The sequence below is a fragment of the Simochromis diagramma genome, unplaced genomic scaffold (genome assembly GCF_900408965.1).
Source record: "Simochromis diagramma unplaced genomic scaffold, fSimDia1.1 OVJJ01000107.1, whole genome shotgun sequence".
NCBI lineage: Eukaryota > Metazoa > Chordata > Actinopteri > Cichliformes > Cichlidae > Simochromis > Simochromis diagramma.
This window is the reverse complement of record NW_024387209.1, coordinates 1,825,020-1,847,485: the sequence shown is the minus strand read 5'-3', so window position 1 is coordinate 1,847,485 and position 22,466 is coordinate 1,825,020. Positions and strand designations below refer to the sequence as shown.

At 39.5% G+C, this 22,466-nt stretch overlaps 2 protein-coding genes across 2 annotated transcripts in view; both read right to left on the bottom strand.

Moving 5' to 3' along the window:
• LOC120746273 (NLR family CARD domain-containing protein 3-like) overlaps positions 1 to 22,466 on the bottom strand; it is a 183,842-nt gene that overhangs the window by 32,937 nt on the left and 128,439 nt on the right. The window contains exons 4-5 of the mRNA XM_040051679.1: positions 4,141 to 4,278; positions 2,131 to 2,229 (exon numbers count right to left, since the gene is read on the bottom strand). Of these exons, the coding sequence (XP_039907613.1) occupies positions 2,131 to 2,229; positions 4,141 to 4,229 (188 nt within the window). The 5' untranslated portion in view covers positions 4,230 to 4,278. The remainder of the gene's footprint in view (positions 1 to 2,130; positions 2,230 to 4,140; positions 4,279 to 22,466) is intronic.
• LOC120746046 (ribonuclease inhibitor-like) lies at positions 8,310 to 21,340 on the bottom strand. The gene is made up of 4 exons (XM_040051252.1): positions 21,184 to 21,340; positions 11,670 to 11,715; positions 10,196 to 10,369; positions 8,310 to 9,557 (listed from the first exon to the last, which is right to left on the bottom strand). The coding sequence occupies exons 1-4, from the start codon at positions 21,338 to 21,340 to the stop codon at positions 9,296 to 9,298; spliced, it is 639 nt and encodes a 212-aa protein (XP_039907186.1). The 3' UTR covers positions 8,310 to 9,295.

Genomic DNA, 22,466 nt, shown 5'->3' with positions numbered 1-22,466 from the left:
ACTAATTAATCTCACAATTTTCTGTAATTAATTGCGATTAATCACAATTACTTGATCAATAGCCTGGCTGCAATTACACTTTTTTAACTTTATATTTAAGCTTGTAACTGACATTTATGCAATATAAAGAAGTAAATGGAGAATAAACACAAAGAATGTATGCTGCAATTCAAAGAGAATTTAAATAGTTTTCTTCTGTCTTTTAGCACAGTTTCTCTCCTGTGAAGTACAACTTTTTAAAAAACATATATAGTAATAGTATACACTAATATATAATATATATTATATATTATATATATATAATATATATAATATATATTAGTGCTCTCAAACAATCACAGTTCTTAATCAGATTTATCACAGGGTTACTGTGGATTAATTTTGATTAATCACAATTAAATCTCATTCATTTTTAATCTATATTAATTGCATTTCATTTTCCATGAGCAAAAAAAGCAACATCCCCAGCTAAGGTATGCTTCGCGTCAATGGGATATTTTAAGCTGGAAGTGCTTCGGTGAAAAGATAATTCCTTCCAGCACTATGTGCATAATACTTTATGATGGTCGACTCTTCCGTCTGGTTATTTTTTTAATACTCAAATTTCCCATCGAGAGGGCCAATGTGTGTTTATCATCTTCCATATTGAGTTGATTGGTTCAGCTGCCCGTCACTACCAGATCAACTGCCCATTTGCACATGTACAAAGGTAACTCTACGCGGGCAAACTGTCTGAAATGCGTTGACAGAAAAATTACAGGGATTTTGAGGCATTCTGCACTCCAGATGCGTTAATAGCATTAAATTTTTTTATCGCGTTAATCGTGATGACAGCTTAATCTGCGTTAATGCGTTAATTTTGACTGCACTAGTTTAGAGTATTGATCAAAAAGGGTTTTTTTTCTTGAGCTATTACATCAGGCTATCAAATTTCATATATGCAGATGAAACAGTTTCGTAGATGCCTCATTGAGATTCTGTAGGTGGTGCTGTAAACCCAATTTAGCATCTCCACCATTAGGACCAATTATCACAAAAGCTTCATCATGACAGAGGTTTTAAGTTATGATTTTTTAAAGCTTTCTTAACTTCTTAGCAACAACTTCCTGTTTCATTAGGGAGTCATTATGCCACCAGAGCAATGAAAAGTTTTAACTTTCATCATTAATTTATTTAGACCACTATTGGGGTGGTTGTGATCAACTTGTGACAACCTCCCCTAAATATTCCTAGCACTCTAACTATCGATCAGTATTGGCCAGTGTTGGGGAGTAACGGAATACATGCACCGCCGTTACGTATTTAAAATACAAAATATGAGTAATTGTATTCTGTTACAGTTACCGTTACTTTGTTGAAATAAATGGATTACACGGCGGTCTTTTCCTGTTTCATATATTAGGCTATGCTCTCTCTATTTTTGGTAATTCCACCCTGGTGGAAACCTAAACAAAATGCGCATTAAGAGGCTCTAATGCCTGTGTCCCTATTTCGCAGCCCATGTTACCTCTACTTGCAGCCTGCATAGTGATGTGAAGAAATACTAAAAATACTACTAATAAACGGAGCACATGCAGTGTGACCTTTGCAATGTCAGTGCTTGGGCCTTGATGACACATAAGTATCCTGTTTATCTTGCTATCATGTCAAAATGTGAGGCTGCTTTGGGGCTTGATGTCTATTTCTTCTCTAGTTCTTGTGTTGACACTTTTAGAAGATGAACCAGGTAAGAAAATACACACTTTATGTATTTAAAAAAATGTGATAAGGACAGCTCACATTAAATCTGCCCACACAGAGACTTGAGCCAAAGGTCCATGAAGTGATGTGTGGAAATGAGCACTGAGTCATATCATTGTGGTAGTAAAGGTTTAGTTGTCCTGATGATGCCATTGAGAACTACCAACAGAGTCTAGAGCTGTTTGAAGACTTCAGCTCAGTTTGGTTTATTGACAAATACCTCATACATCATAAAGCTTTCACATGCTTCCCATGCCATGTTTCTGGAAAAAAAACCTCACTCAAGACTTCATACTACATTTGATTATAGATACGTGAAAAGCTGATCTGGCATTAACCCTGTTTGAAAGTTTACTGAAAAAATTAAACATATATACAGATATAGATTACCTTTCCACAGCAGAGCATTGTCCTTTAAAATCAGCACCAATACTCTTTGACCAGTCACTCTTTAAGGACACACAGCTGGGTTCAGGTCCAGGTTGGTTCCTGTGAATAATGATGAAGAGCAGTGTTGGGTAAGTTACTTTAAAATAGTAACTTAGTTACATTACTAGTTACTTCTCTCAAAAGTAACTCAGTTACTTCAAGTTACTCGTTACTTTCAAAGTAACTAGTTACTAGGGAAAGTAACTTTGGTTTTACTCAGAATTCTCTTGTTAATGTGTTGCTTCCATAACTTTGCCAGTCTTCTAGCTTGCTTACTTGCCACAAGTGCACTGTGCCACCTACCAATAGAAAGGAAAAGATAATGTGCATATTTCCACGAGAGAAATCCCACGCCTGGACCGTCATTGACTGCTGCCATGATTCTAGCCTACGTCACAGCGTCATGTGCGCCTTTTACATCCAACACAAAAAGTGCAGTCGTGGTGCTTTCGATTGTACTCAGAACTCAGAAATTCTGCCTTTTGAATAGGAAGCTGTAGGTAACACCAGACTGCAGATGAGCTGCATACAGGGCTGGACTGGGACAGAAAATTGGCCCGGGCATTTTGACTAGAGACCAGCCCACCATTATAGGGAAAATCACAAAGCCTTTGAATGAAAATAAACACTGTTGTGACAGTGATGTTCACTGTTTTGATGGTATATATGCATCAATCTATCAATCGTTTGTTGTAAGATTCAGATAATTTTTCATTAAAAGCTAGACATTTTAAATGAGAATAAGAAAGAAAAGTATTTCTTTGTGCCCCCTCTCCCTGTTAATGCCCTACATGCCCCCCTGGCAACACTTTGCTAGATCCGCACCTGCACAGTTACCAGCTGTCAGCTACCTAAAAAAGGATCCTGGTGTTATTTGTCTCTCAGAAACAGTTCATAACTTCCCTTCAACTCATTCATGTCACCTAAAAGGTAAACCTGTTTCTCCATCACCTGTTCAGCTCTGATGATCCAGTAAGGACATCTCCTGGTTTCATCTTCATGTTTCCCTCTCACCAGATAACCAAACCATATCATGACCAGCAGCTTTTTTGCAGCTGTGGCTCCAGCAAACATCAGCTGATACTAGAAATTAATATTAAATAAATTCTAACAACAGCTGATCAAGCTTAAACGTGCTGCTGTTGTTTAGCGCGACATCCGCTGGTTTCCTCTTTCGGCGCAAAGTGAGCGATAAACAAACAAGAGAGCCGATCAGCTGATCATTGATCAGTTTTCATGATTGAAGTAGAAACAGGAGAGGGAGGGGGGGAGAATGAGAGAAGAAGAGGCAGCTGTGCAGCGTAAACACAGAATAACTCCAGCTTTGTGCCTTTTTCATTGTAGCTGAATTACGGGACAAACTGTTCCTTTTCACCTCAATAAGAAACGCGTAATATTTTCTCTGAATACGAGACGGGACGGTTGGCAACTCTAATAACTTATGAACAAAACAAAGTTCAACATCATTAACTTCATAGCACCCACCCAGCTGTATAGAAACTCCGTCATGCTAGCTAGCACGCAGTACGGAAAAAGTCAGAATAACAAAAATAAACTCCACCTAAACTTGGTTCATATCTGACCCAGATAGACTGCAGGTCATAACTTCTTACCTGAAGTTCAGTTCACACTTGGACCGGCGGCCGCCTCGGGTCTCTTTTCCTTCTGTGTCCCTTTTCCTTCATCCACCTGCTGCCTCCACCACTTGCTAATGTTACTGAATCTGTGGAAACTCCGCGATAGCCACCACACGAAGTAACGAGTAACGACCCTATCGAAATCCCAGTAACGAGTAACGCGTTCCTGATTTTGGCATAATAACTAGTTACCGTGCTCGTTACCACAATAATAACGTAGTTACTGTAACGCGTTACTTAATAACGCGTTAGTCCCAACACTGATGAAGAGTGATGTGAGTGCTGAGCTGTGACATGGAGAAGAGTCATGGACAGTTAGAGATGGTTATCTCACCTCTGAGCTTTGGTCTGGCTCTCATGTTCCCCACACAGAGTGGTTTTAGAGGGAGGGACTCCCTCCTCTCTGTCCTCACACTGATCCATGCTGCTGAATTCACATCCACATCAGCTCACGCACACTTTCTACCTTCACCTGCAGAGGAAACACAAATCATTCGTGTGCACATCAACTGAAATTCTCCCTCTGCATTGTATGTTGTCCAAACACTGAGATGAACCAGAAAACCAGCAGTGTCAGCTGAATGCAGTCAGACAGCAGTGTGAGGCGGAGGAAGCTGCCATCAGCTGCTCTACTTCTACTATCAGTCCACTAGATGGCGCCATGAAGCACACGCGATGCTTTCACTGACACACAGATTCACTGTGACTGGAAGTTTTATTCAATTAATGTTCAGTTAAAAACAGAAACAAACAAACACATGACCTCAGATCTCTTCCTCAGATTCTCTTCTTAATAAGAAAAATGACTTTTCACTCACTAAAACTCAACTAACAAAAGAAAAGCAACCTGTTGTTTTAGTTTGTTTTGTGAACCTTTTATTTTTGTTTCCAGAGATATTTCATCAAAAGGAAACATACACCGAACATAGCTTGATGATGCACATTAACTATAGAGGGAAATAATCCTCATAGAGGTCACAAATTTGTATCATATGATCTACAAGCCTGAACTATTCAAAAATTCATACACAGATTTTTTTGTGATTTTAACACAACATGTCTCAGTCCATGCACACTGCAATTTCAACATTAGATACTGAAGGCTACATTAGAACTGGACTCAGTACTGCTAATACACACACACACACACACACACACACACACACACACACACACACATTTTTAAGGTTAACCTATCTGATATCTGATAATTTTGATAATATCTGATTATTTTCACTTTCAAAAAGATTCTCAAACCTATAATGTTAGCAAGGAAAACATTACAGGCTTCCGTTACCTTAACACAGAGCTTCACATGAAGAAAATCATCTGGGACACCAAGTTCAGGAACGTGAAGTGAAACTTTTAAAAGGAAGGAAATGCTTTCTGTAAAGTTCTAAATGAGCAACATCCGAAGCCCACTCACATGCCCTCTGTACTGGAATCAGAATCTGGAGATGAGGGGGATGACCCACTGACGTACTTTACCAACTCTCCAGTTATTCAGCCAGTGCGATGGATTCACTCTTAAGGCTGTCCTAGTGTAAATGCCTGTACGATGCCTATAGGACATACCGGACACACTAGGAGAGCTGACAGGGTGGTAGAAGGGCATTTACCCAGCTGCAGGATTGGTACTTGGACCTTTGTGCAAAAAGGAACAGAAGTTACACTCTGAGATCCTTCAAAATGACCTCCAGCAGGCTGTTTATGTTTCTGACCAAACTGTTAAAAACAGAGTCCATGAGGGTAAAACGAGCACAAAAAATGTTATTACATAAGTGCCAATGAATATCTGCACCCATTACATTTTTCTTCAAGCATGTGAGTCTTGACATAAACATAATGTCATACCACTGTCTCTCCACCTCATATCAGTCCATCATCCAGCTTCCTGCCAGGCTCATGCTGACTGATTTTCATAATTTATATACCTGTCAGACAATTTTTCCACTCAATTTCAATGGTTTCTGTGTGGTTGTGTGTTTGTAACAAAGAAACTTCACAGGCACAAAGGGTAGAGGCAGGGCTAGAATTAAACATGTCTTTATTAAAGTCAAAAACTAAAAATCAAGTTCTCCCAAATCCAGGAAACCTTTAACTTTAAGTAATTACACAATGAAACACAATGTACACAGTGAAACACACAGCTCCAAACATAAACTACTTCATATGTCTGTGAAGGTTCTCAGTCATCCAGGTCATCGTAGTCAAAGGAGCTTGCAAAGAAAAGCATCTGGACTTCTTTAAGTTACTTGAAGACGTTTCACCTCTCATCCGAGAAGCTTGTTCAGTTCTAAGGTCAAATGCAACAACAACAACAACAACATTGTCATCCCCTATGTAGCCGGTGTATCAGAAAAACTCAGGAGAGTTTTCTCCAAGCATGACATCCCGGTGCATTTCAGACCCAGCAACACGCTCAGACAAAAACTGGTTCACCCGAAAGACAAAACTCCAAAACACAGACTTAACAATGTGGTGTATGCTGTACAGTGCAGCGAGGAATGCCCAGACCTCTACATTGGAGAGACCAAACAGCCACTTCACAAGCGCATGGCACAACACAGAAGAGCCACCTCCACAGGACAAGACTCAGCTGTCCATCTGCATCTTAAGGATAAAGGACACTCTTTCGAGGATGCCAATGTTCACATTTTGGACAGAGAGGACAGATGGTTTGAAAGAGGAGTGAAAGAAGCCATCTATGTCCACTGTGAGCGACCATCTTTAAACAGAGGTGGTGGTTTACGCCACCAACTCTCTGCCATCTATAATCCAGTTTTGAGATCCCTCCCCAGACGCCTTAACGCCCACTCACATCCTGGGCCATCTGACCTCAGGAATTCGCATGATAAGGTGGGGCCAGGTTTCACAATGAGCTCACCTGAAACTCTGGCTGATTGGGACCCACACCCAGTTTCACACCTTGGCTCAGGCGATTAGAGGATCATCAGGGGGTCCTTTTGTCCCTCTGTGGGGGGATACTCCCACTAGGTTTAAATCTGGGACTCCCCACTATTTGACCTTAGAACTGAAGAAGCTTCTCGGATGAGAGGTGAAACGTCTTCAAGTAACTTAAAGATCTCCAGACGCTTTTCTTTATAAACTACTTCTCTTCTTTACATATTTAGGTAGCTGATAACAATTTAATTTAACTCCCAGAAATGTTTAATATCTACTAATACAGACTTTAGCAGGATAATATTGTGACTTCAAGGAATCACTGTTAGTATCAGTATCAGTACAATTACAAAAAGTAGAATGAAAAACAGTTCTGTCATCTGCGTTCATTAAACTGACTTCATGTAATTCATCTTCCCACTAACAGAGTGCAAGAAATGATCATCAATAAAGAGTTAAATGAGATGTTAGTTGCATCAGACCTTTGCATATTTATCTGATTAATATTAGAAGTTATTGTTTCTTTCATTAGATTATTTTTAAAAGCAGTAATTTTTATAGAATGGCAGAGACATGAGTGATCATGAGTGATGAATATCTTCAATTCAGTTAGAATTGTTGAATGTCCATTTATTTAGTCATGGAACATCCACACAGGCTGGTTGTCATTATTTGGGAGAAAATAAAAACAAAACCCAAAATGTCCTCTTATTGTGAAAATCTCCCTTAATTCCTGTCTTGCTTCAATAACAGTAATAATATGTGGAGAAGTTGAAAATGAATTTTTTTTTAAAAGAAATAGCAAACAACAACGACAACAACAACAACAATGAATGAGCTCAGGCTTGTCTAAGATGCAGAGGAGCTGGTTCTTGACTGAGATTCATAAAAAACGCTACATAATAATATTCACTGTGAAGGTTTGAGTGAAAAAAAGACAAAACAAAATCTGCTTCATGAAATAATCCCAGCTTCCATCTTAAAAGGACTAAAGACAAAGAAGTTGACAAAGAGTCATTGTTTAAAACTTAATTTATCCATGCGTCTGAAAACATGTTTCTGATTGATATACTACACCAATCAGATGAATATCCAGGTGTACTAAACTTCACACAGACTGACTGATGAACCAGGAGACCAGAATGTAAATCCAGGATAAAGATGTTCAGTGAATGTGGTGTTGAAGGTGTGGAGGTGGATCAGAGTGTCAGAGGAGACTCTGTAGAAGGACAGAGTGCCAGCAGGACAGTCCACATACACTGCTACTGTGTTAGAGATGGAGGAGGAGGAGATGGACATTTCTTTTTTACTGTGACATACGGAACGAGGAGCATCATCAGAGAAGAGCAGACTCCAGGACTGGTCATTAACTCCAAAAACATATTCAAAATCATCTTGTATCCTTCCAGCTTTGTAAATCACTGCTACATTAACGGTTCCTCTACACTTGACCTCCCAGTAACAACGACCAGTCAGATCATTTCTACAGAGCAGCTGATGATAGAAGTAAAATCTGTCTGGATGATCAGGATATGATTGAACCTCCTCCACATGTGCCACCTTCCTGTTGTTGTCAGACAGTTTGAGGTTTTTGTGCACTGTGTTTGTGTCAATTGTGAGTTGACAGGAATCTGATGGAGAGAACAAACACAATCCAGCTGCAGTTATTGATCCATCATCTGTTCATTGATTGACACTTGGATAACTACTAACATCAGAGAAATGAATGACTGATGAAAATGTTTCAGTGTTTTTTGTGTTCATTAATCATATTAAAAAACACACTTACACTTCCTCAGACCTGGTCTCAACCATTGGACTCCAGCAGGCTCCACCCTGAAAGGAAGAGGGGGGTCAGACGAGCACAGTCTATGTGCATGCTGAACATGCATTTAGTGTGTGTATGAAGAATGTATGTTCATACACACAAGGACATTACATTGTTCTAATATGCATACTAGTCCCTGTTAGCTCACAGATTATCCCTGTAGAGGATTTCTGGACTGACTTAGCAAGAAAACAGTAAGACTGGAAGGTTCATCCAGGAGAATGAACTTCTGTTGGACTCCCTGGCTGCAGAGGCCTCTTGCAATCTGGACAACCCTATGCTTCCATATCTTGGTGCCCCAGCAAACACAGATCGGGAGTCAATTATGGTTACCTCCATTCACGAGGAGGATCAATTAACCAAGCTTGAATCCAGGCCAAAGTGAGCTGAAGACCATCAGCTATGTGTCTCACCAGTTAATGTCCTGGGTATTTCACCAATAGGTTGAGAAGCAAAGAGTCCACAAGATTTTGCCCATAGGAGGTGACAACTCTCCCCACTGGTGACTGATTTGGTCCCCCACATGTTGTCCATTGGAACGAGCTGCCCAATGGCTTGAGGTCTATTACAAATATCTCAAAACCCTTTTTAATCTCACAGGCTTACAATTAATAAGTGTGTGTATCTAAACTACAGTTTAAAAGGTCATAGTTTTTTTAAATTCTATGGCAAGCACCTTAATTTAAAATTCATTTAAGTGTGAAATATAAATCAAACTCACATTGACATTTGTTGTTATTGCTAAACTTGACAAGTTTCAATGAATAGTCATAACACACACACACACGCATGAAACAGGAAATAAGTGAAGCACTTTCTGCTCTATTAGACATTCTTCCCCATACCTGAGAGTTTCCAGCCTCCACTGTGGATCATTCTGTAATGCTGATAGCATCCTCGTGCCAGAGTCACCTGGATGATTGTAGCTTAGGTTCAGCTCTTTCAAACGGGAGGGATTGGAGCTCAGAGCTGAGGCCAGATAAGTACAGCCTTGCTCTGTGATCAGGCAGCCCGACAGACTATAGACACAAAACAACAATCTATCTGTGAATACTTCACTCAAGATTTGCTTTCATTGGTTTGCGTTTGTTTTTCACATACAATGTCATACATCCTTTCAATCTCCAATTCAATTTAGCTTGATTTAGAACATGAGAATCCTCATAGATGACAACAGTTCTCAAGTAAGGCCTAACAATATTAGAAAGTTAATTCCAGCAACTGGATGAGCCCCAGAGAAAAGCTCTTGGTGATGGTGGGGAGAAGGAATTCTCTTTAACATGCCAGTGTCTCTGGGCCAGCTGTCCAATTTCAAACTACATACTTTGAAGCAGACCTTTAGAAATGCAGTTTCAAACAAGAGATATACAGGCATTGTACAAATAAAATCTATGTGGTACTTTGGACTGAAAGTAACTAACAATAATTTGTCCTAAAGTGGTATATTAAGGAACCTTCAGGTTTAGATACCTTTAACAAATCATATCTTAATATGCTTCTTTTGGCTGCTCTCTCAAGTGGTCACCACAGCAGATGAACCTACATATTTATTTTGGCAAAGATTTTTTTATAATGGAGTTCTAAATGAGTTTGCAGTTTATCCACTGATAAAACTCAGCTTTTAAATTGTTGTGGGTGAAAAAGTCTAAAGCCTGACCTGAGAGTTTCTAGTTTACAGCGTGGATTTTTCACTCCAACAGACAGCAGCTTCACTCCTGAATCCTTCAGGTCATTGTTGCTCAGGTCCAGCTCTCTCACACTGTTGGACTGGGAGCTGAAAACTAAAGACAGAGCTTCACAGCTTTTCTCTGAGAGCTGACAGTCATTCAGTCTGAAAAAAAAAATCAAATTAAATCACCTTTAATGTCGAATCTGCACAATTAAATGGAAAAACAAAACAATAAATACTGAGGACAAATGTGAAACACTTCAAATTTGCTTAGCAAAAACGAATGAAAACCAATGCGGAACTGGTAGATTTAGTTGTACTAGGTTGACCAGTATCCAACTAGACAGGTCTGTAGTGCCATTTGTGACTTTCCAAATTTTAGTATGTATGATGTATGGAGGTAATCGTACACTGAAGTAGCTCAGACAAGCAACGATGCACCTATTCATTTAGTGATAGCTTCATTTAAGCGCTTTTGCAGAAGTGACGGTAGGAGCAATGTTTAGCAATCATTGTGTGAGCTGAATGAAAATGTTATGCTGAAAGTTTGCTGTGTTTTAAATGTTTGGTAACTTAAAAATTAGTATAACAATCAGCATGTGCAGGGAGCACATGGGGCAGGACTGAAAGAAGATGAGTGGAGGAAGGATGATAGCAGACGACATGGCAAATAAGAGAGATGATGTGTAAGTAATTTTTCCAGGGAGACTACAGCCTATACACTCAAAGGATATTCAACTGTAACTGCAGCATAAACAGGGAAGGAGGGGATGAATGGACTTGAGAAAAATATAGCATGCCGGTGAAATTGATAGTTCTCACAAAATAGAAAACCTGTCAGATAAGAGGAAATAGAGGAAAAAGTGAAACAGCGATGCTGGAGGCAGTCATGAATCATTGAGTGAGATGTTACTCAGATCTCACATGGAATGACCAAAGGAGTATGATTCAGTTTGACGGCAGCTGCAAAGGATGTTCAGCCGTGGGTGGGGCACTTCTGTATGGAGATGTCATGTTTCTTTGGTTCTTGCTTCCTCTGGAAGCTCCAGTTTACATCAAAGAAGTGAACATTGCCTAACTGCTCCCAAACTCTTAAAACAGTTTAAATTTCTGGTTTAACAGTTTTCTTTTTGTTTTCTATTTTCTCTCTCTCTCTCTCTCTCTCTCTCTCTCTCTCTCTCTCTCTCTCTCTCTCTCTCTCTCTCGCTGTGTGTGTGTGTGTGTGTGTGTAGGTGTGTGTTTATCACAATAGTATCAAATAAATGCTGAAACCTAACCTCTGCAGTGTTACGGTTTACTGTCGTAGAACAGTTAACAAATTAACTTTAATTATTTAACTTCTGAATACAAATTGTGCCAAAGATAGAAAGTGATGCCAACACCAGTGATGCACGAGTGAAAAAAATAAATCACTGACTCAAATTTATTTTAAAACTTAAGGTATGAACACACACTCACTTACATGACTTTTTTGGAGGCTTTGACCACAGGCAGCAGCCTCAGAAGAGCTTCCTCTGAAGCAGAGTATTTCTTCAGGTCAAAAACATCCAGATAATTTTCTGATGACAGTAAGATGAAGACTAGAGCTGACCACTGAGCAGGAGACAGTTCATCTGTAGAGAGACTTCCTGAACTCAGGGACTGCTGGATCTCAACCACTAGAGAACAATCATTCAGTTCATTCAAACAGTGAAACAGGTTGAGGCTTTTCTCTGTGGACAGGTTCTCATTGAGCTTCTTCTTGATGTACTGAACTGTTTCCTGATTTGTCTGTGAGCTACTTCCTGTCTGTGTCAGCAGGCCTTGTAGGAGAGTCTGATTTGTCTGAAGTGAAAGACCCAGGAGGAAACGAAGAAACAAGTCCAGGTGTCCATTTGGACTCTGTAAGGCCTTGTCTACAGCACACTGGTAGAAGACTTTTTGCTTGTGTTTAATTCCAAACAGTTTAAATGACCAAGATTTCTTTTCTTCCAGCAGATTTACTCCGGAGTTGATGAAGGTCAGATGGACATGAAGAGCAGCCAGAAACTCCTGAACACTCAGATGGACAAAGCAGAACACCTTGTCCTGGTACAGTCCTCTCTCCTCTTTAAAGATGTGTGTGAACACTCCTGAGTACACTGAGGCTGCACTGATATCGATGCCACACTCTGTCAGGTCTGATTCATAGAAGATCAGATTTCTTTTCTGTAGCTGATCAAAAGCCAGTTTTCCCAGAGCCTCAACCATCTTCCTGCTGTCTGGACTCCAGGGTGGATCTGTCTCCGATCCTTCATCCTTGACCTTCTTCAATTGGACTTGCACCATCATGAAGTGGATGACCAGCTCTGTGAGGCTTTTAGGCAGATCACTGCTCTCATTATTTATTGTAAGAGAATCCAGAACTGTAGCAGTGATCCAGCAGAAAACTGGGATGCGGCACATGATGTGGAGGTTTTCTGATAACAAGATGTGGGAAATTATAATACTGGCCTGCTCCTCATCTCTGAATCTCTTCCAGAAATATTCATCCTTCTGTCGGTCATTGAACCCCCTGATCTCTGTCACTATGTCAACAAACTGAGCAGGGATCTGATTGGCTGCTGCAGGTCGTGTGGTTATCCAGACATGGGCAGAGGGAAGTAAATGGCCCTTAACTAGGTTTATCAGCAGCAAATGAACTGAGGTGGCCTCTCTAGGGTCAGTCAGGATCTTGGTGTTGTTGAAGTCCAGAGGAAGTCGACACTCATCCAGACCATCAAAGATGAACACAACCTGGAAGTCTTCAAAGCTGCAGATTCCTGATTCTTTGGTTTCAGTAAAGAAGTGATGAACAAGTTCCACCAAGCTGAAAGTTTTCTCTTTCAAAAGATTCAGCTCTCTGAAAGTGAACAGAAATATGAACTGGATTTCCTGGTTGGCTTTGTCTTCAGCCCAGTCAAGAGTGTATTTTTGTGTTAAGACTGTTTTCCCAATGCCAGCCACTCCCTTTGTCAGCACTGTTCTGATTGGTTCTTCTCTTCCAGGTGAGCCTTTAAAGATCTTGTCTTGTCTGACTGTTTTTTCTTGCCTGTCTGATTCCCTGGATGCCATTTCAATCTGTCTGAGCTCATGTTCATCAGTGACCTCTGCAGTCCCTCCCTCTATGATGTACAGATCTGTGTATATCAGATTCAGAAGGGTTGGGCTTTCTCCTTTGGTGCTCGCCTCAAACGCACACCGGAGCTCCCTCTTTAGTTTAGATTTGAGTTCTGACTCACACTTTAGAGGACCATCTGAATGACAAAACAACATTATAAGATTATTTGACAACTTGTAGTCAATTGTTGACCTTCCAAAACATTTCTTTAATTCACTGGGAATCTGTGAGTCAATTAAGAAAGTATTCAGATCTCTTGTTTTTATGCCGTAAATTCATTTTAAATGAATTAAAAAACATCGACACACAGAAACAGTGTCTCATCAGATCCAAGAACCCTTTTCCTCTCTGAAATATTACTGCTGGTTAACAACCTATCTGAAGCGTATCTGACTTAAAGGAGTTTAAAAGATTCATTGGTAGAAATTGTGAGGTGGCCCTTCCAGCAAGTTCTCTTTGAAAACAACAAGAGCTCTCATTGATCGGTGTATACATGTTTCTGTGTTAATGACAACTCCTCAGACAAACTATTGATATCCTACCTGTTGGTGAAGCCTCTTGAGTTGAATTGTCCATCTGTTTATGCTCAGTAGGTTTCTCCATTCTTAATCTATAAAAAAAAGAGAGAAAACATGAAGCACATTAAGTACTGGAGATGTTTTGGCATAATGCATAGTTACATATTTGAAAAAGCCTACACACAGCATATCAGCACAAAAAGCTAATACCAACTATCACTCACAGTGGTGGAGGGGTGATGGTGTGTGCTTGTTTTGGCCACCTTGAAGTCACTGAATCAAAGTCAAAGTCCAATTCTCATCCTGACCGAGAAGAGAGCTGTGCACAAACAAGTGTCCACAAACATCAATAAACTGAATAAACACTGTAAAGAAGAATTGGCAGAAAATACATAAAATATTTACTTTAAGTTATTACTGCTTAACGTTTTTCTATAAGTTGAAGCATAGGATGTAGTTTTTCATTTTGCATTTTGCCTTATATGACATAACATGTCATTTGATTTTTATCTCTAGTTGTTTTTATCTGGCAGATTTCATAACAAGGTTATTATTTTATTTCATGTGAAGAATAATGACCAACATTATGAAATAAATACCTATGTCATGCAGAATTACTGCATAAATACATGTCATACCAGAGTAATAAACACAGTAGTATCATCAAAATACTATGCACACCAAGAAAAGAAGTCAAATTTAATATTTTAGAAATATGTCAACATCTGACTTCAACTTAGATAATCAAAGTATGATTATATTTAAAATATATTCATTTTAAGTATTATAATTAATTATCTTAAAATGGTTTGGATAATTTTAGACAGAGGTTAAAAATATCCACTTTTGGTTGGTCAAACCCGGTTTGGCTGTGTAACAAATGCACCACATGTTGCAACAACTGCTCCAAGTATTGGCACAAACTGTTAAAATTACTTCCTCTTGGAGGAGAGCCAACAGTATTTATTTCGAGTAAGAGGCCTGCATATTGAAACTATATCTGCAGGAGATAACAAATGATCATTTACAAAGCTCAACCTGTCCTCCATCTACCTTTTCTTCTGTGTTTCTACAACAGGCTGACTGATTCAGCCATCCATTCAGATCCAACACAGCTTAAGAATTATAGGCCTATCTCTAAACTCCCATTACTGTCAAAAATTCTGGAAAAAGCAGTTGCTGATCAACTTACTGCTTTTTTAGAAAAACATGACATTTATGACAAATTTCAGTCTGGTTTCCGTAAGTGTCACTCAACAGAAACCGCATTAATTAAGGTCTCTAGTGACATTATGATGTCAGCTGACCCCGGAGCATCCACAATCATGGTTTTGCTGGACTTAACATTTGCATTTGACACTGTTGACCATACCATCCTGATTAACAGGCTCCGGGACATAGTCACTGTCAGTGTGTCCGGTCTTGCGCTGGAGTGGTTTCAGTCATACCTTTCCAACAGATCTTTTAGTGTCTTTGCAAATCAGTTTATGTCACACTCTAAGGACCTGACATGAAGGGTCCCACAGGGTTCAGTTCTGGGACCGATTCTTTTTCTCCTGTACATGTTACTCCTAGGACTTATAATTAGGCAGTTCCCTGATTTGTCTTATCACTTTTATGCTGATGATATTCAGCTCTACTGCTCTTTTAAGCCGATGGAAGTCCATAAAATGTCCTTTTTTCATAAAATGTTTAGCTTCCATTAAACAGTATCTTGGAGAAAACTACTTGCAGTTGAACTCTAAGAAGTTAGAAACATTAATTATTGCCCCTGAAAGCCAGATAGCTATAACCAAAAAGCATCTTGGTTCTCTTGGATCATCAGTTCACCCGAGCCTCAGGTATCTCATGTTGTTTTTGATTTTGCCATGTCTCTAGAGCAACACTCTAGATTAATTAGTAACTGCCTTTTTCAGCTATGAAATATTTCCAAACTGTGAACTTTTTTTTGTCTAAATCAGAGTTAGAAATGATTACCCATGCTTTTATTTCTTCTCGCTTAGATTATTGTAACAGTCTTTTTCTTTGTTTGAGCAAAAGGAATCTTGACTGTCTCCAGTTAGTCCAGAATGCTGCTGCAAGGCTTTTAACTAAGACACGAAAAAGAGAGCACATTACACCAGTGTTACGCTCATTACACTGGCTTCCAGTACATTTTAGAATTCATTTTAAAATCTTAGTCCTGACTTTTAAAGCTTTGAATCATGACGCTCCTGCCTATATTTCTGATCTTTTAGAACCTCACACTCCCTCTCGCAGCCTGAGATCATCTAATCAAAGGCTGTTGGTAGTTCCCTGAACATGTTTTAAAACCAGAGGTGATAGATCTTTTAGAGCAGTGGCCCCCAGGTTGTGGAATTCTCTCCCTCCATCTCTACGCTGCCTGGATTGTATTTATTCTTTTAAACATCATCTTAAGACTCACTTATTTAGACTAGCTTTTAATTAGATTTGCGCTGTATGTTTGATTGTACCGTATTATGTTTATCTGTTTTATATTATTGTGAAGCACTTTGTGTTTTTTATCCTGTGAAGAGTGCTGTATATAATCAATAAAGTAAAGTAAAGTAAAGTAAAGTAAAGTCATCAGTAAGTGGATCTGCAGCAACAATGACTGAGTAACACTTCTGCTGCTCTGATTCTTGGATTGTACACACACACACACACACACACACACACACACACACACACACTGAGTGAGGACACCACTTTGAGAAAGGGTAGGATGGGGAGCTCTAGAGTTTCATAATCAGATGACTCTGTTCTTGCAATAACTGAAAGTTACTGTGACGGTCTGTGGTTGTGCAACTTTGTGCTTTTACAAATGTTACGCAACTTAGTCTATTTTTTTCTGATCTGAGCTGGTGATCTGAAATAGATCAACAGCTTTAAAAGTTATGTAACACCATGTATTGTTTTATAACTTCTAAAGTTACAATAGTGTTTTAGGACAAACCTTAAACTTCATTTTCATTTTCAAATCCAGTTGTAACATAACATTGTACAAAAAGTAGCCCGTGAGATTCCCTTAACTCTCTTATTACCCAGCAACTAAGCATCTTTTCAAGTACAGGTATACCTACACTGACAAACGGCACAAAATAGATCCAGAATTGAATAAGTGAGCAAAGAACAGTCCCGATACATTAAAAAATAAGCAGGAGTAATCAAACATGCAGCAAATCAATCAATAGGATAATGAAGCGCAGGTGAAGACAATCAGACAGAGCAGACACAAAAGAAAGCAGTAAAACAAAGGTTTTCAGTAAAACATGAAATAACTAAAAGACAGGTAACACAGGATAATAACAGGAAAGGGACAAACATTCAGGAAAAAATTAAAAAGGTAAGAAAACAGAACAGAAGCATAAAAAAACAAGAACAATTATAAAACAGAGAAAATATGAAAACTGTGAAAAGTTGTAGAGTAGAAAAAAGGAACTATTCAAATAAAACAGAAGAATTTCAAGAGAGTAGAAATCATCAGGTCTTTAGATCGAAGCTTAAAGGCAGTGACAAAAAACAACAATGGACTCCTCACACATTGGTGAAAATTAAACACACACTGAAGTGGATGTAAATGTCAGTCGCCTTCAGCCCACATTCACAGGTCCAGCTCTGACTCCCTTAACATGAACTACAGAGCTGTTAATGAGAAAAACAAAACTGTCTTCATTACCGTCACATGGAGCTTCCCCCGGAGACCATCATCTGTAACACCGAGTTCTGGCAAGGGAGGGAGGCTAAACGTTATAATAAGGAAACACCCAAAGAGGCATTTTTGGGGGAAGTTTTGCAAAATCAGTCCATTTAAAATCTTGAAATCACTGTTTTGTTACTGAAGGTAGTTTAGTTTGAGTTGTTTTTGTCTGAGCTGTACCCTTAATCACTGATCTGCAGGAAGCAGGATACACCACTCAAGATTTCGGTAAATCTTGGTTTATTTTCCACAAATCAACCAATCAATAAAAAAAAATAAAAAAATGTTAAAACCCACAGGAAACACAAAGAAACAGAAAACACTGTAAATATAGATGATTTTTAGACTGTAATTCTGTTTTGTTTTCAAGTTTAATTGACTTGGAAAAAAGTCCAAATGTAACACACTAGAAGTTCATCTCTTCCAATTACAGGTATGTAGGAATATTTACAAGAATACCAAAGTTGAGAGTAACATGGGAACATTACTGTTATCCACCAAATCAATTCAACATCATAGGAAATAAATGAAAGTGTCTAAATATTTAAGGAAAGCCAGTAATGAATCTTAGAGTGTAGTTTTACAAGAACAGAGAGACCAACCATCAACTTCGAATCAGACACATTTACAATTAAAGAAGATGTTTGTTAAAATTATTTTCAATCACACGGTGGAGAGAGGCAGCACGGTGGCACGGTGGTTAGCACTGTTGCTGCACAGCAAGAAGGTCCTGAGTTCAATTTCACCATCAGGCCGGGGTCTTTCTGTGTGGAGTTTGCATGTTTCCCCCGTGTCTGTGTGGGTTCCCTCCGGGTACTCCGGCTTCCTCCCACCGTCCAAAGACATGCAGCTTGTGGGGATAGGTTAATTGGATAATCTAAATTGCCACTAGGTGTGAATGTGTGAGTGTGAACGGTTGTCTGTCTTGTGTGTTAGCCCTGCGACAGACTGGCAACCTGTCCAGGGTGTACCCTGCCTCTCGCCCTATGACAGCTGGGATTGGCTCCAGCGACCCTGAGAGAGATTTTCTTTGTTCTTAAAACAGGAGAGTCTCGCCGTAATGTGCCTTGTAGTCAGGCTCAGGTTTTTTTTATGTGGACACTGAAGAATGAAACTAAAAAACTGGCCCTGCTGCTGCATTCCTGCTACATTTACTGACTGACTTTAAACACACTCATATTTAATAAATACACCGCATGAAAGTTTTTAGCTATTTCCCCCAAATTGATAGCATTCACAAACACTAATGTTGCATGGTTTGGTAAACCATTCCAGATGATAATAGTCACATGCTTAAAATGCCCTGTCTTTGGATTTGGAGTATTGCTAAGCTTTGTACAGGGTGGGCCATTTATATGGATACACCGTAATAAAATGGGACTGGTTGGTGATATTAAAGTCCTATTTGTGGCACATTAGTATATGTGAGGGGGCAAACTCCTCAAGATGGGTGGTGACCATGGTGGCCATTTAGAAGTCGGCCATCTTGGATACAACTTTTGTTTTTTCAATAGGAAGAGGGCCATGTGACACATCAAACTTATTGGTAATGTCACAAGAAAAACAATGGTGTGCTTGGTTTCAACGTAACTTTATTCTTTCATGAGTTATTTACAAGTTTCTCTTCGTTCACAGCCATTGACATGTCGAAGAGGTTAACACGTGATGAGCAGATCGAAATTGTGTTGATATCTGGTGAACGCAGTAACTGGGTCATTGCAGCAGATTTCAATGCAAGACACCCTATGAGACCACCCATCTCCCATGCTACAGTTAGCAAACTGCTTGCTAAGTTTCGTGAAACTGGTTCAGTGTTGGATTTGCCAAAATGTGGACGCAAGAAAACTGTCACTAATGAAGGAACATCAGTGGCTTCATTCAGCAAGAGCCCACAGCGTAGCACTCGCCGCATGTCACTCGAGAGTGGCATTAGTCGAACATCCCTTCGGCGGATATTAGCTACTCACAAATGGCACCCTTACAAACTCCAGCTACTGCAGCATCTCAACGAGGATGACCCAGATCGGCGCACAGAATTTGCAGAATGGGCAAAACAAAAATTGGAACAGGACCCTCAGTTCACGCAGAAGATTTTGTTCAGTGATGAGGCAAACTTTTATGTGAATGGTGAAGTTAACAAACAAAACCACCGCTACTGGTCTGACACTAACCCACATTGGATGGATCCCTCCAAGACTGTTAGAACAACAAAAGTGATGGTTTGGTGTGGTATATGGGGTACAACGATAGTGGGTCCATTCTTCATCAATGGAAACCTCAAGGCCACTGGATATTTGAAATTGCTACATGATGATGTGTTTCCCTCTTTGTGCACTGAAGCTGGCACGTTCCCTGAGTTTTTCCAGCAAGATGGTGCACCACCACATTATGGGTGCCAGGTCCGAGCATTCCTAGATGAACAGTTTCCTGGAAAGTGGATTGGTCGTCGTGGGCCAGTTGAATGGCCCCCAAAGTCTCCCGATCTGACCCCCTTAGACTTTTGTCTTTGGGGTCATCTGAAGGCAATTGTCTATGGTGTGAAGATACGAGATGTGCAGCACCTGAAACTACGGATACTGGATGCCTGTGCTGGCATTTCTCCTGCGGTGTTGCTATCAGTGTGTGAAGAATGGGAGAAGAGGGTTGCATTGACAATCCAACACAATGGGCAGCACATTGAACACATTTTATAAATGGTCAGAAACTTGTAAATAAATGGTAAATGGCCTGTATTTGTATAGCGCTTTACTAGTCCCTAAGGACCCCAAAGCGCTTTACACATCCAGTCATCCACCCATTCACACACACATTCACACACTGGTTATGGCAAGCTACATGTAGCCACAGCCACCCTGGGGCGCACTGACAGAGGCTCATGAAAGAATAAAGTTACGTTGAAACTAAGCACACCATTGTTTTTCTTGTGACATTACCAATAAGTTTGATGTGTCACATGGCCCTCTTCCTATTGAAAAAACAAAAGTTGTATCCAAGATGGCCGACTTCTAAATGGCCACCATGGTCACCACCCATCTTGAGGAGTTTGCCCCCTCACATATACTAATGTGCCACAAACAGGACTTTAATATCACAAACCATTCCCATTTTATTACGGTGTATCCATATAAATGACACACCCTGTAGAATACCTGTGCTGAAGGGTGAAATACAGCATAAGATTAATGGGTTAGTGAGGTATGTTGAGGTTAATGTTTTCTTTTTACTTGTTAGATCACCATGGCAACTAATGTTGACAGTATTTCTTTAATATAATGAGACTTAGCAAACTTAGCAAAGACACACTGAAGAACCACAACTGATGTAAAATCCAGGATAAAGAGGGTCAGTGAATGCAGTGTTGAAGGTGTGGGGGTGGATCAGAGTGTCAGAGGAGACTCTGTAGAAGGACAGAGTGCCAGCAGGACAGTCCACCTACACTGCTGCTCTTTTAGAGACAGAGGAGGAGGAGGAGATAGATGTGTATCTGTTATTGTACCTTACATAAAGAGGACCATGATCAGAGCAGCTCAGACTCCAGGACTCTCATTTTTAACAAGTACAACTTCTGATGGGATCACACATTAGTGTGTCACAGTAACATACAGCATGCAGAATCAAACTGTTGAGTTAATCACTTTACCTCTTGTTCTAGGTTTTTGGTCATGTTTCTTTGACTTCTTGTGCTCTTTTGCTCTGCCCTTCTTCTTCCTCTTCTTACTGTCTTCATCTGATGAAGTTGTACTCATGGAGGAGTCAGAACTCACATCAAAAGACCCATCAGAGGACAGTGAAGACATGCTCAATACCTCACTGGAATCCTTCTTTTGAGAGAGCTAGTAAAACAGTTAAAAAGACAACACAGACAAAATTACTCATCAGAATGCTTATGTAAGTATTCAACCAGAGGAAATATGTGAAAAGCTATGTAATGTTTTTAAGAGTGGAATTACATGTTGCTAATTGCTCCTTTAGATAGTCCCTTTCTTTGGTGAGCTCATCAATTTTATGCTTTTGCCACTCTAGCCTCATCTTATAGATCTCCAACTCTTGTGATTTTCTTCTGTCTGCCAGCTGTGCAGTTGGGGCAACAGTCACACCTAGAGAAAATTAAAAACAAAATGAGACTTGGCTATAAATAAAATTAATAAAACAAATAAATGCACAAATACAATTATAATACCAATGTACACTTTGTAGAATTTAAATAACAGCAAAAGCATTGCAGTGATTAATAAATAGCCTACAATGGTAACATTACAAACTATATTTAGTTATGGCCAATTTGACTATAATTATATATTAACGCATTTCAAACATAGTGCATTAGATTGTATAATGTAGAGCATTTAGTGTGAATTTATATTGCATAGACATGCAGCAAAGTAGGAAGTAAGGACTGAGAAACTAAATTACAGAGAGCACAATCAAAAGTTACAGCCCAGAGTAACACCAAAGGCAATAATCCTCATTTAATCCGACTAATAAAATAAACTGCACAGTGTTTTTCCCGGTATCCAAAACTTAAATGTAGCTAAAAGCTAAGTAGATGTCCTATTAGCAGCTGAAAAGCTACCTGCTAATAGGCGGTGGGTGCAATGACTGTACACAGCAAATTCAAAAGTGTTAAATTTTTTGGTGTTAATAGTCTCCTTGCAAAAGTAGAGTTAATTTTACTCTAAGTAGAGTCACATTCTTTTAATGTAACTCTGAGGTGTAAAATGATAGTAGTTAAAATCGAGTGTTAAAAATGAGTGTTTCTATGTCAAATCTGGAGGTGTTACAATGGAAACATTAACTCTTGACCTCTTAACTCTGAACTCCTACAGGGGCTATGACACCAATAGAGTAAATTCACAGACTCCGCCCCCAGCACCATAGGCTCCAATCGAAGCTGAAGTGAAGCCGTTTCAGAACATTTTGCTC